This window comes from Nicotiana tabacum, chromosome 15 (genome assembly GCF_000715075.1).
Source record: "Nicotiana tabacum cultivar K326 chromosome 15, ASM71507v2, whole genome shotgun sequence".
Classification (NCBI taxonomy): domain Eukaryota; kingdom Viridiplantae; phylum Streptophyta; class Magnoliopsida; order Solanales; family Solanaceae; genus Nicotiana; species Nicotiana tabacum.
In genome coordinates, this window is record NC_134094.1 from 84542334 (window position 1) to 84557504 (window position 15171).

Sequence of the window (15171 nt, forward strand, 5' to 3'; positions counted from 1 at the left end):
ATAAAATAGAGGAAGCAATAAATAGGGGTTCGAGGCTAATTCTCTCAAAACGACCAGCCGGGTCGTTACAACTTTAAACTTATGTTTACTTTTAACGTATGTGCTCCCACTTTTAACCCTACTCACTTTTAACGTAGGGATTCACTTTTAACCGTGCTTACTTTTAATGCAGGGCTCCAATACTTTTAACTCGTGTTCACTCTTAATGCACGAGATTCCAACTTTTAACCCATACCTATTTTTAACCATGACAAGCAGCAGTGATGAAGATAATGCACGTGAAGAAAGTGGATCAAATCTTGTCCTAAGAATCAAGCCAAAAAGGGGATATTTGTTAGGGTTTTTTGCCCTGATTTTCTTACCATATTTGAGTTTTACTTTTCTCTCAAAGAAAAGTACCATAATTACTTTTACTTTTCCTGAAAGGAAAATATAGTTCTCTTATTTGATAGATCCTTTTCTAAGAGAAAAAAGTTGTGACCTCTATAAATTGAGGATCTCTCCTTCACAGAGAAAAAAAAATAATAACATCCACAATGTAGCTCGTAAGAGAATTTTGTTTAGAGAGATATTATTCTCTCGATAAGTTTTTATATTTTTGTATTAGTTTTTCATATATAGGTCAATTTACCAAACCATATAAAATATATTTTACATCTTTTAATATAATACTCTTTGTTGTCAGATTTATCATCACCAAGGTTTGCATTGTTATCTTCCGCATGACGCCTTGTTAATTTCAATTCCAACAATTTCTCTCTCCCGAAAAAAAAGGTTCTTAAAAGAAAAGAAAAAAAGTTTTTTTCTTTAAGCAGAAAAACTGTATGACGTTCTTTAAGCGAAGGGTGAAGAGGTGATACGGCTATAGAAGAATATCTAATAAGAGGAATATTATACAAAGAACTTAGGAGTGCGGTTCCAAGTAACCGAAAAAGATGAAGTTGTTGTCCGAATGATGTTGCTGGTGGCCACTACAACGAACCGTTCCATCCACCCACGATCATTGTCATCATCCAAGCTAGACAACAAAGCATGGTGGCCACGCTTGCAAAGGTTTATCATTCTCCCACGGAAGATTTTGGGAGAATAGAGATTCATCACATGAGCTAAGGTTAGCTCCTAGCGATCATCTTCCACACCGAAGGAATTACATGTGCCAAACATACCTGGTAGCGAAGGCAAAACTCCGCAATCATGGAATCAAGCTCTCCGCTCAAAGAAAACGCACCCAAAGTAAAGGTATACATGAAAAAGTATGTAAAACCTTCCTTCGGAAGGGTTACTCGCTCCGATGGATCAAGAGCAATAATTTTCAACTCATTGCAGCGACAGTCCTCCTTCACATCTTGGATACTGAAAGGACGAATGGAAGAAAGGTACCTACTAAAGGCCCATGTACGAGGGTTAGCAGTAGGAAATTTCTCATCAAAATATTTCGAAGTACTAAGCCTCCTTGGGATGATGGAATCCACTGTTGGAGGAATGGAGTCCTCGACTTTGTTCTTATTCTTTGAAGAACCACTACATTTGGAAGAAGAAGCAATTGGAAAAGAATAAGGTAAAGAGTTTGTGTTTAAAGAAAATTAGGAAAAGGATAGGAAAACAAGGATGCAAATCAGAAACTCAAGCAATTGTGAAACGTAAAGGAAAAGAAAGTTGCGTATAAGTAAAATTCCGGTGGCTAAATTCATGGCCATGATTACCTCGATAATCGGCAAAAGCTGTATTGAATCATGGAATGACGCGTGTTCGGGGCATTAAATGCGGAGAGGCGTGCGTCTAATCAACTGTTAGAGACCTTCAGAGGGAGTTATATATAGTAATTTCCGCCAAAAAAAGTGTTTCTACCAGCTTTCCGGTAACACAAAGTTATGTCACCGGAAAGCTGGGGGACTATATGTATAGGGTAAAATATGATATGACACGCGGCTGACTCAAAGGAGGACACGTGGAATCCAAGATGGGATAGTTGAGGACCTAACGCATCCACTGCGCTTGTCACCGGAACGGATAACGTTCATAAAAGTGTATTAAATGCTCTATGCACAGGAGCATTTACTAAGGAATATTCTACAACATTAAGAGAAACGGTCCGTTACAGAGAATTTGGCATTTATACTCAATGTTACACCTTCATCAATGACCCTCTTAATTGGCATTAAAGGAGGGCATGATCCTAGGACTAGGCATAGGTATAAATATATAATGAGCTGAGTTACCATTGTAGAGGACACAACTTTTCTAGCAAGAACATATATTATATTTTATACAAAGGTTTATACGATTTCACTTTCTTGCTTTTAGATCTCATCATTGTTGTGTTCGGGAACCATATTCACGGAATCATCATCTTTGCTATTTCATCTACATTCTAAGGCTAAGTATTGTGTATTTCTTCAATTATTAAATTATTTCAGGATCAAATTAGTTCACTTATCTAGAAACCACGTATAAGTTCAACTGTACCGTTTTACGGATAAACAACTATATCGTCACAGATTTAAAATATTTCGTGAAACTAATAAAATTATACCTAATATATTATTTATGTAGTATAAATGATATTATTCTCTATTCTATTTATGTAGCATTCAAATTTCAAGAGTAAAACGAGTTTTTATATATATTTTTTAAATAATTAATTATTATAAGTAATAGAATGGATTATTTATATATTTTTTAAATATATAAATTTTATTTCAAAAAAATTACGTTTAAATTTAAAATTAAAATTTAAAAAGTTTGATTCTCGAAATTAAAATCATCTAACATTAAATGGCACAAAAGAGTAATATTTACTATCTAAACATATTCATATAGTATTAGTTTTCAGCCACTAAACAGTTGATACAAATCCAACAAAACATGCTTATCTAGACAACTACTGCAAACGTGTCAAAACCTCAGCAATCCTACATCTCACGAGTCTCCACGCGTAGAGTTACATTATGTTCGTGGCATCACTTGGTTCTCCATCCAACTCCTATATAAACCCTTACAAATTCGACTTCTTCTCTCATCTTGTAACAACAACAACAACCAAATTACGCTACTAAGACAATCTTATCTAATTATCAGAGAGAAGAAAGGAAGAAAATGCAGACAGCAAAGGACGGAGCAGCCTCAGCAAAGGCTGGTATGGAGAAGACCAAAGCCACTGTTCAAGAAAAGGTTCCCTATACTTTCTTTATTTTGATTCTGCCATTATTCAGGTTCATTTATTAGTTATAGTAAAAGAATTCCAGTATTTTTGACACAACATAATATAATATATATACATATATAAAAAACAATTATTGAAATATTCACTATTCATTTCAATTTATGCTTCTAGTTTTTTCTGGTCTATTAAGAAAAATATGGCTGCACTTTCTTTTTCAGGGAATTTTTAAATTTCAATATTCCTGTTTTAGACATGACATGATATTTCTTGGATCATGTGTTTAAAATGTATTTTTCCTTTTTTGGTATGTTATATATACACACGACATCACACTTTTTGTGTCTTTATGTATGTTAATATTGAACTTGGGGCCTAGCTATAGTTTGTGACTATTCAAATTAAAACACATAATATGAAGTAGCTATACGGAGTATTAAGTTTTCAACTTAAAGAACGCTTTAAAAGTAGAATTATTGAATTTAAGTTTTTTTTTGGTTTTTCACCTTACATTTCGGTACCCCATAATGTGGCCTGATTAAATCCGGGAAGTCCCACGTTAGGGTAAATGGGTAAAGCCAAAGGCGACTTCATACCCAGAATCTCAAACCCGATCCCGATCTTTCTGGTTAAGGATGAAGAAGTACTTATCACTCCACGAGTGAACTTATGTTTTGAATCATATCTAATGTAGAAACTTTTTGTTTCTTAAAAATGAGCAGGCGGAGAGGATGACAACTAGGGATCCACTGAAGAAAGAAATGGCGACGGACAAGAAAGAGGACAAGAAAGCAGCAGCAGAGCTGGAAAAGAGAGAGGCCAAAGAACACACTGCAGCTGCAGGACATGGAGTTCAACATCCCCATGTTGGTGGAGGAACTGGAACTGGCTCTACCTTTTAGAAAAATGAAGCTCTGGGTTTTCCCCCAACTTTCATTAATGTATTTGGCTTTTTTTGTTTTGTGTATTGTCAGAGGAGTTACGATCCCACTTGTATGTGGATGTTGGTGTTGGCTTTTATGATCGATGACACCAAATTATATAAATAAAGTAAACCTTCCTGTGTCATCGTCTATATTTTGTCTCTTAATTCCTTCCTTCTGACTTTTGCCCTCTCCTCCTACAAATCTACGAGATGGGGTTAACCGTAAGAATTTACGTGTATCTGTGTAACACAGACACACGTGTGTGTGTATATGTGTCTGTATATACATATATTAGGTGTGCACAATGGGTGGCGGATAAATTATTTTTACTCGAAGCAAACTCGCCCAGTAATCTATATATTTGAATTCCCAACTGAGCATTTAAATTGGTTCTGAACACCGGACTAGATCTTATTAAACAAGTTAGACGTGGCCCTTTTGGTTGAAAACAAATCACCGATTGGAACTTTAATGAGTTTCATTTGAACTCCTATTTAATATTAGGGTGAGTTATTGAGACGTCAATACCCTTCTCAAGCTTTTAGTATAATTGACGAAACATTTTTAGAAAGGCATACATTATTATGCAAAATTATCATATATGGAATGGGTAGTATGAATTGAATATGGAATAAATTGAGAATAGATGATGTGAAAAAAATATTCGATACATAACTATTCGACACGTTAGTACACAAATTCATTTTATCTAAAATATCTTATCCAACCACAGAAAAAAGCCTATTTTGCTAACATTATGATGTAACCGACACTTGTCTTAACAGATGTTAAAAGCAGAATGAAGATCGATGATGCAAGATGCAGCATTAAGACATGTGTCATACAGTTAACCTTAGACCAGCGTATTTAAACTGCCCTACATAACGTCCTTTCCATAAATTGAACACAAATAACTGTCTTCGAACATTTGCAGAATTTTTATTTTTAAGAATTGCAAAGAAGGAAATTTAAGAGTAAAAGAGAGTGAAAATGCAGTCCGTGAAGGAAAAAGCTTCTAACGTGGCCGCTTCGGCAAAATCTGGCGTGGAAAAGACCAAAGCTGTTGTCCAAGAGAAGGTTTTTTATTCTTCTTTCCCCTTTCATTTCCATTAATGTCACAAAGCATAAAATTGTAATTTTTCTTGTAAAACATTCATATTCTTAGGTTTGCAGTGATACTTTGGTATAGCATTCAATAAAGTGAGTGAAAAATTAGGGAAGACTGGTGTTTAGATCTTAGTAAAAATAAAAATGTTAGATAATCTACCTAAATGTTGAATAATAAAGTTACCTGGTACCTTAGTGGGGAACGGATTGTAGGTAAACTCAAGAATTGTCGATGGCGCCAAAACATATCATGTTATGATTTTTGAGCAAGGTGCTAATCTGAATTCAGTATTTTTATGTTCTATCTGAATTCCGCGGAACATAACTATATATGTGAAAATCTAACAAAATTTCAATGTCAATGTTAGATTTGAACTTATAGAACAAGTGTCATACTAAGAACCTTAAAGATCAAACATATCAAAGTTAAATTCAACTCGCCTCGATGTAGTGTTCGTTCATCTTTGTGTAGAGTGTTACCATTTTACCGTAAGTTTTCCGTATTCAACAGGTAGAGAGAATGACAGCCCATGATCCAACACAGAAGGAGATGGCAACAGGAAAGAAGGAAGAAAGAATCAACCAAGCAGAGATGAGCAAGCAGGCAACTCACGACCGCAATGCAGCTATTCACCAGGGCGGGGGCACGGGCACAGGCAGGCCACATTATTCCAACTCGACCACCGGAGCCACTGGATACTCAACTGGTGCACACCAGATGTCTGCCTTGCCAGGACACGGCATGGGGGAGCCAATGGGTCAAGTGACAGACGGGGTGGTGCAATCTCACCCCATTGGAACAGCCACTAGAACTCAAAGGGCCTCCGCTGCACATAACACCCATGTAGGTGGTGGGGTAAACCAGGGCTATGGCATTGGTGGTAACTATAGTTAGGATATGATCAGAATAAGTTGAAATGTTTGGCTTTAATCCTTTGTTGTTTCAGGACATTTCGTTTTGGTGCTTCATGTTTGGTGTTTGATAAAGAACTTTTGTTCTATGGGTTTATTCTATCTCAAGAAATACAAATAGGTAAAGTTTATTCAATGTTTTGATTGATCCAATTGGTAATTTTGTTCTTTCTACTTTTTCTTTTTAACTTCTATCAACTTAGAAAATCTTGTAGCGCAGATGACCAACTATCTGACATAATCAATTCATTTAAGAGTACTTTCAAAAGGTACATGTCTAATAAAACATTGTTAGAACAACTAATAGTAAGTATTCTAATCATGTAGTGGTATTATAAACGTTGATAAGCAAGGGTAAATTTCAAGTGGTCGTGCTGAGTACTAGTCGGTATCATGTTGAGCACGAGAAAGTTTCTAGTAGTTGTGCTCAGTACGAGTAGGCTCCAAGTGGTCGTGTTGAGCACGAGTAGAATCATGCAAAGTATGGGTAAGTTCTAAGTGCCCGTTCACAGTTCAAATAAGTACTAAGTGGTCCTGCATAGCATGAGCAGATATCAAGTGGTCATGCTGAACACGAGAAGGTTCCAAGTGGCCTTTGAACACGGTTAGGTTCCAAAATCATGTTGGGCACGGTAATATTTCAAGTGGCGTTCTGAGCACGGTAAGATTAAAAATAAATGTAGTAAACACGATAACGTTCGAAGTGGGTTACCGGAACAAACAAATCCGCACGACAAGAATACATGAATGAGAAATTTCCTAAGAGTTCAGCAGCCTCTCGAAAATATGTATAGACGTTTCCGTACCGATCCGCAAGACTCTACTAAACATGTTAATGACTCCTGAGACCTATGTAACCTAGGCTCTGATACCAACTTGTCATGACCCAAAATTCTAACATGTCGTGATGGCGCCTATCGTGCTACTAGGCAAGCCGGCATTTAAAAATATTTTCAAGACTTTTAACAGAAAGCGAATTAAAGCAGTTTAAACAAATAACAGATTTCATAAACGGGATAGAAACCCAAAATACAGCACAGAAATTCCCAACATCGGGGTGTCACTGAGTACATGAGCATCTATACATCACAAGTCCGGAAAATACTGTCTATGATAATCTGAAACTAAATACAATAAGTGGAAAGATAGGGAAGGAGAAACAAGGTGTGCGAAACTCCAAGTAGCTACCTCAATAGTCTCCGAGAATCCGAACTCCACAACTCAGTAACCGCCGTGACCGGAAGAACCTGGGTATGCACACAAGGTGCAGGGTGTAGCGTGAGTACAATCAACTCAGTAAGTAACAAGACTAAATAAAGAACTGAAAGTAATGACAAACTTCTTAGTTAAAGTTCAATTACAGTGATTTTAACATAGGAAAGTAGGCATGCTCTCAATTTCGATAAATTAGGTCAAATAGTTATTCCATGACAAGTTTAAGTAAAACAGTGTGTAATATCTATCAGAAATTTCAAGACAGTGATACATGGCAGCTAAGTGCAACAATAATGAAATCAAATGCATCCTCTCAGGACCACAGTTACTCAGCCCTCCCATTCACTCGGCACTCGGCACTCACACTCAATAGGTGCCCGCACTCACTGTGGGTGTGTGCAGACTCTCGAGGGGCTCCTTCAGCCCAAGTGCTATAATCTGCATGGACAACTCACGTGCTATAGTTTAATATATGGATCCGCACTGACAACTCACGTGCCGCACGGACAACTCATGTGCTATAGTATAATATCTGGATCCGCACAGACAACTCACGTGCTATAATATAATAACTCACAATCAGGCCCTTGGCCTCACTCAATCATCAATCTCTCCAGTCTCTCGGGCTTTTAGTAATCATGAAAATCAACCCCAACAGAAATTATATAATGTATCAACAAGGAACATTAAAGACTAAGATATAATAAATAAGTAAAACTGTCACCGAGTACAAAACAACAATTTAGCAAATAATTCAACATGTACACGACCTCTATGGGTCCTTACAGTTCCAACACATAATCTAAATATGATTTCTAACATGATTTGTGGTACAATTTCTCTACCACATGGAGAATGTACAGATAACAACAGATTAAACAACTACACGGTTCCACGTAATTTGACCAAGTCACAATTTCCACGGTGCACGCCCGTCACCTAGCATGTACGTCACCTCAAAACCAAATGTATGACACGTAATACGGGGTTTCGTACCCTCAGAATCAAATTTAGAACTGTTACTTACCTCAATTCGAGCAAATCTCCACTCCAACTCGCGAAACGGCCTCTGAATGCCTCGAATCTAGCCATAACAATGCGATAAAATCAATACCTGCAAAAACTAATCAACTCCATAAGAAAATGCTAAGCTATTAATCAAAATAAAAAATCGGCTCAAAAGTCGGCCCCCACGCCCTCGTCTCGAAATTCGATAAAAGTCACAAAACCAAAAAGCCCACTCAACCACAAGTCTAATACTAAATTTATCAAAATCCGACACCAAATCGTCACCCAAATCCCCAAATCAAACTCTCTAAATCCCTAGCCTCAAACTCCCAATCAACACCTTAAATACACACCAACTAGGTGGGAATATCAACGGGGAAGAAATATTATTGATCAAAAATGAGCACAAGGGACTTACCTCAAGAATCCCCTCGAAAACCCTCTCAAAAATTGCCTAAATCGTGCTTGAAATGAAGCCAAAATCGCGAACACTTGTATTTAACTTTCTGTCCGCCCTTTCCGCTTCTGCGGACACTTAAGCGCATCTGCGGTGTTGCAGAAGAGACCAAAATTCCGCTTCTGCATTGAACCACTGAAGCTGGGTCTCCGCTTCTGCGGTCCTCGCCTCGCATCTGCGCAACCGCAGGTGCAGAACTCCCCATCGCACCTGCGAGCCCTCTGCTTCTGCGCTCTTAACGCCGCATCTGCGACCACGCAGGTGCGGAAATAACCTCGCACCTGCGACCTCTTCTCACTTCCTCCCTGGCCGCTTATGCGGCTCCCTTATCGCTTCTGCGAGAACGCACCTGCGATCCCCACTCTACAGGTGCGATTACACTAGAAGCTAGTAAGCTTCAGCATTCCCTTAAACTTCAATTCGATATGATAACCATCCGAAACCAACCCGAGGCCCCTCGGGACCTCAACTAATCATACCATAAAGTCCCAAAATATCATACGAACTTAGTCAAGCCCTCAAATCACATCAAACAACATCGAAAACACGAATCGCACATAAATTCAAGCCTAATGAACCTTGAACTTTCAATTTCTACAAACGATGTCGAAACCTATCAAACCACGTCCGATTGACCCCAAATTTTGCACGCAAGTCACAAATGACACCACGAACCTACTCTAACATACGGAATCGAAATCCGTCCCAATATCAAAAGTCCACTCCCGGTCAAACTTTCTAAAAATTTTGACTTTCGCAATTTCAAGCCTAATTCCACTACGGACCTCCAAATCACAATCCGGTCATGCTCCTAAGTGAAAAATTACCTAACATAGCGAACGAAACCATCAAAACTCCATTCCGTAGTCGTTTACTCAATGATCAATATCCGGTCAATCATTTCAACTTAAGCTTTAAACCTTGAGCCTAAGTGTCTCATTTCATCCTGAAATCTCACCGGACCCGAACCGACTACTCCTACAAGTCACATAATAGCTATAAAGTACAAAATGAGCAGTAAATGGGAGAATGGGGATACAACTCTCAAAACGACCGGCCGGGTCGTTACATCATCCCCCTCTTAAACAAATGTTCGTCCTCGAACGGGTCTAGAAACATACCTGGAGTCTCAAATATGTGTGGATATCTACTGTGCATCTCCCGCTCGGTCTCCCAAGTAGCCTCCTCAACTGGCTGACCTCTCCACTGCACCTTAACTAAAGCTATGTCCTTTGACCTCAACTTCCGAACATACCAATCGACCGACTCCACATCATAAGTCAGATCGCCATCCAACTAAACTGTGCTGAAATCTAAAACATGAGACGGATCGCCGACATACTTCCAGAGAATAGAAAAATGAAATACTCACACTCGACAAACTAGATGCCAAGGCAAGCTTGTAAGCCACCTCCCCTATCCTCTGAAGTACCTCAAATGACCCAATATGTCGAGGGATCAACTTTCCCTTCTTCACGAACCTCATAACACCCTTCATGGGTGAATCCTTTAGCAGTACCTTCTCCCCAACCATGTAAGCAGCATCACGGACCTTCCTGTCGGCATAACTCTTCTGTCTAGACTGTGCCATGCTAAGCCGCTCCTGAATCATCTTAACCTTGTCCAAAGCATCCTAGACCAAGTCAGTACCCAACAGCCTAGCCTCACCAGGCTCAAACCAACCCACCGGAGATCTACACCGTCTCCCACACAAAGCCTCATACAGATATATCTGAATACTCAACTGGTAGCTGTTGTTATAGGCAAACTCCGCGAGTGGCAGACACTGATCCCAAGAACCCCCAAAATTAATGACACAAGCGTGTAGCATATCTTCCAATATCTGAATAGTGCACTCGGACTGTTCGTCCGTCTGAGGGTGAAACGTTGTGCTTAACTCAACCTGGGTACCCAACTCTCGCTGCACGGATCTCCAAAACTGTGATGTGAATTGCGTGCCCCGATCTGAAATGATGGCCACTGGCACACCATGGAGGCAAACAATCTCTCGTATTTAAATCTTAGCCAACCGCTCCGAAGAATAAGTAGTCCTAACTAGTATGAAGTGCGCGAACTTGGTCAGCTGATCCACAATCACCCAAATAGCATCAAACTTCCTCGAAGTCTGTGGGAGACCAACTACAAAATCCATGGTGATCCGCTCCCATTTCCACTTTGGAATCTCTAAGCTTTGAAGAAATCCGCCCGGTCTTTGATGCTCATACTTCACCTGCTGACAGTTGACGCACTGAGCTACAAACACCATTATATCCTTCTACATTCTTCTCCACCAATAATGTTGTCTCAAGTCCTGATACATCTTTGCGGCAGCCGGATGAATGGAATACCGTAAACTGTGGGCCTTCCCAAGAATCAACCCACGTAGTCCATCTACATAACACACACAAATCCGACCATGCATCCTCAATACTCCATCATCCTTAATAGTTACATCTCTAGCATCAGTGTGCTGAACCGTGTCCTTAAGGACAAGAAAATTAATGAGGGTCATCATACTGGCGCTCTCTAATGCGATCATATAAAGAAGACCGAGAAACCACACAAGCTTGAACCCGACTGGGCTCCGAGACATCTAATCTCACGAACTGGTTGGCTAAGGCCTGAACATCAACTGCAAGAGGTCTCTCACCAACAGAAATGAATACAAGGCTACCCGTACTCACTGCCTTTCTACTCAAGGCATCGACTACCACATTAGCCTTCCTGGGATGATAGAGAATAGTGATATCATAGTCCTTTAGCATCTCCAACCATCTTCGCTGGCTCAAATTTAGATCCTTTTGTTTGAACAAATGTTGGAGACTCTAATGATCTGTAAACACCTCACAATACACACCGTAGAGATAATGCCTCCAAATCTTCAATGCGTGAACAATGGAAGCTAACTCCAAATCACGGATAGGGTATTTATTCTCATGAGGATTCAACTGATGCGAAGCATAAGAAATCACTCTACCTCCCTGCATCAAGACACACCCAATACCGATCCGAGAAGCATCACAATATACTGTATAAGAACCAGAAGCTAAAGGTAGAACTAGAACTGGACCTGTGGTCAAAGCAGTCTTGAGCTTCTAGAAGCTCTCCTCATACTCATCTGACCATCTGAAAATAACACCCTTCTGGATCAATTTGGTCAAGGGCAATGCAATAGACGAGAAACCCTCCACGAAGCTATGATAATAACCTGCCAAGCCGAGAAAGCTCTGAATATCCATAGCTGAGGACAGTCTAGGCCAACTCTGACCCGCCTCTATCTTCCTCGGATCCACCTGAATCCCCTCACTGGACACTACGTGCCCCAAGAATGCCATTGAGTTAAGTCAAAACTCACATTTAGAGAACTTAGCATAAAACTTCTCCTCCATTTACCGCTGCAACACAATCCTCAAATGTTGGGCATGCTCCTCCTGGCTACGAGAGTACACCAAGATATCATCAATGAACACTATGACAAATGAGTCAAGATGAGGCTGAAATACACTGTTCATCAGGTGCAAGATTGTTGCTGGGGTGTTGGTCAGCCCAAAAGACATCACAAGGAACTTATAATGACCATAACGGGTCCGGAATGTTGTCTTTAGAATATCCGAGTCCCAAATCTTCAGCTGGTGATACCCAGACCTCAAGTCAATCTTAGTGAACAGCCTCGCTCCCTAAAGCTGGTTGAATAGATCATTAATGCGCGGCAAAGGATACTTGTTCTTGATTGTAACTTTGTTCAACTGCCTGTAATCAATGCACATTTGTATAGAACTATCATTTTTCTTCACAAATAGAACCGGTGCACCCCAAGGTGATACACTAGGCCTAATAAACCCTTTATCAAGGAGTTCCTGAAGCTTCTCCTTCAATTCCTTCAACTCAGCCGGTGCCATACGATAAGGTGGAATAGAAATGGGCTGAGTGCCCAGCACCAAGTCAATACCAAAACTAGTATCCCTATCGAGAGGCATGCCCGGCAGGTCTGCAGGAAACACATTCAAAAAATCTCGCACCACTGGAACAGAATCAATAGTAGGAGAATCAGCACCAATATCCCTCCCAAAGGCCAAATAAGATAAACAACCCTTCCCAACCATCCGCTGGGCCTTCAAATATGAAATCACTATATTGGGAACATAGTCTAGAGAACCCCTCCACTCGATCCTCAGAAACCCCAGCATCGCCAACGTCACAGTCTTAGAGTGACAATCCAGAACAATATGACATGGAGACAGCCAATCCATACCCAAGATCAAATCGAAGTCCACCATACTAAGCAATAAGAGATAAGCTCTAGTCTTCAATCCCCCAATCGTCACTGCACACGACCGATATACATGGTCTACAACAATAGTGTGGCCCACTAGCTTAGATATACAAACAAATGAAACTAAGGACTCATGGGGTATATCTAGCTAATGAGCAAAATACGAAGATACATAAGAATAAGTGGAACCAGGGTCAAATAATGCAGAGGCATCCTTGTGGCATACTGAGACAATACCTATGATTACTGTATCGGAGGCAACTGCATCTAGGCTGGCAGGGATAGCATAGAATTGGGATTGACCGTTACCTGATCAGCCTTCCCCTCTAGGGCGACCCCTAGTAAACTGAGCCCCACCCCGAGCTCGCTGAGTGAGTAGTGTAACTGCTGGTGCTGGTGCCATCGGCCGAGAACTCTGTTGTGGATCCCCATTCAACAACCTTGGGCAATCTCTCTTGATATGACCAAAGTCTTCGCACTCAAAACAACCCCCCTCTGACTGAACTATTGCTTCTGATAACCCGAGGAACTACCTGTAGAAACTTGAGCGGACAAGGCATGGTGAGAACTCTTTGCTGGTAGTGCACGGAATGAAGACTGGCCTAAATGAGCACTGTAAGAACCGTGGCTAGCTGATGCGCCATGATGGGCTGGACGAGTCATCTGATCGGGCCTATAAAGATGATCCCTGATATGGTAGGACTGCCCCTGGAAGGTACACCACCGAAACCGCCCGAGCCTCGAGGCCTCTTGGCCGCCATCAATTAACCTCATCATCCTCTCCCTATCAGTGGGAACCAACAAAACTGCATGGCTAGCTAACTCAGAAAATCTCATCTCGTACTGGGTCACAGACATGCCATCTTGCTGAAGCTGCTCAAACTATCTGCGCAGCTTTTCTCTACGAGACTGCGGCACGAACTTCTCCAAGAAGAGAACGGAGAACTCCTGTCATATAAGTGGTGATGCACCGACCGGCTTGCGCCTCTAATAAGCCTCCCACCATCAGAAAGCAGCCCCATAAAACTGAAAAGTAGTGAACGAGACCCCATTGGTCTCCAGAATACCTTTTGTATGAAGCATCCGCTGGCACTTGTCTAAGATGCCTTGGGCATCCTCCGACTCAGCACCGCTAAATGATGGTGGGTGAAGCCTCCCAAATCTCTCAAATCTCCTCTACTCATTATCAACCATAACTGGGACCACTAGGGCCAGAGCAGCTGCAACTGGCTGGCCTGGTAGTACCTCCGGTGTTTGAAGTCCCTGCATCGCCTGCTCTAGAGTATGGGCAGTGGGGGTATGAGTACCTCCCCCAGCCTAAGAAGTTGCTGGTGCGGCCTGAGCCGAAACCACCTGAGCAAGACCAGTGCAAACTGTCAATATTTGGGCCAACACCTCCTGAAGACCTGGAATCACAATGGGCACAGTTGGTGCCTGAGTTGGCCCCACTAGCTCAACTACATCTGGAACCTGCTCCTGAGCTGGAGCAACTGGTCGATCTGCAGGTGTTGCTCTAGCTGCTAAACGAGTTTCACCTCTGCCCCTACCGCGACCTCGGCCTCTCGTGGCCCTAGCAGGTGGTACTGGTGGCTGTCCATCATGTCCGATAACACGTGTCCTCACTATCTATGAGAGAATATAATACAGAAGTTTAGTTATCGGAATAAACAAATCTGCACGACAAGAATACAAGAATGTGAAATTTCCTAAGGGTTCGGCAGCCTCTCGAACATAAGTGCAGACGTCTCTGTACCGATCTGCAAGACTCTACTAAACTTTCTCATGACTCATGAGACCTATGTAACCTAGGCTCTGATACCAACTTGTCATGACCCAAAAACCTAACATGTCGTGATGGCGCCTATCGTGGTACTAGGCAAGCCGACATTTAAAAATATTTCCAAGACATTTAACAGAAAGCGAATTAAAGCAGTTTAAACAAATAAGAGTTTTCATAAACGGGATAGAAACCCAAAATACAACGCAGAAATTCCCAACATCGGGGTGTCACTGAGTACATGAGAATCTATACATCACAAGTCCGGAAAATACTGTCTATGATAATCTGAAACCAAAATAAAATAAATGGAAAGATAAGAAAGGAGAAAAAAAG

The 15171-nt window shown here is 40.9% G+C and overlaps 2 protein-coding genes across 2 annotated transcripts; both read left to right on the plus strand.

Moving 5' to 3' along the window:
- The first annotated feature begins 3003 nt into the window (after positions 1 to 3003).
- On the plus strand, positions 3004 to 4228 carry LOC142169466 (protein LE25-like). The gene is made up of 2 exons (XM_075230957.1): positions 3004 to 3171; positions 3883 to 4228. Exons 1-2 carry the CDS (start codon positions 3097 to 3099, stop codon positions 4060 to 4062), a joined length of 255 nt encoding a protein of 84 aa, XP_075087058.1. The 5' UTR covers positions 3004 to 3096; the 3' UTR covers positions 4063 to 4228.
- A 119-nt stretch (positions 4229 to 4347) lies between these two features.
- Positions 4348 to 6241, plus strand: LOC107820380 (late embryogenesis abundant protein 46-like). Its single transcript, XM_075230956.1, has 3 exons — positions 4348 to 4949; positions 5021 to 5163; positions 5705 to 6241. The coding sequence occupies exons 2-3, from the start codon at positions 5077 to 5079 to the stop codon at positions 6086 to 6088; spliced, it is 471 nt and encodes a 156-aa protein (XP_075087057.1). The 5' UTR covers positions 4348 to 4949; positions 5021 to 5076; the 3' UTR covers positions 6089 to 6241.
- Positions 6242 to 15171: the final 8930 nt, after the last annotated feature.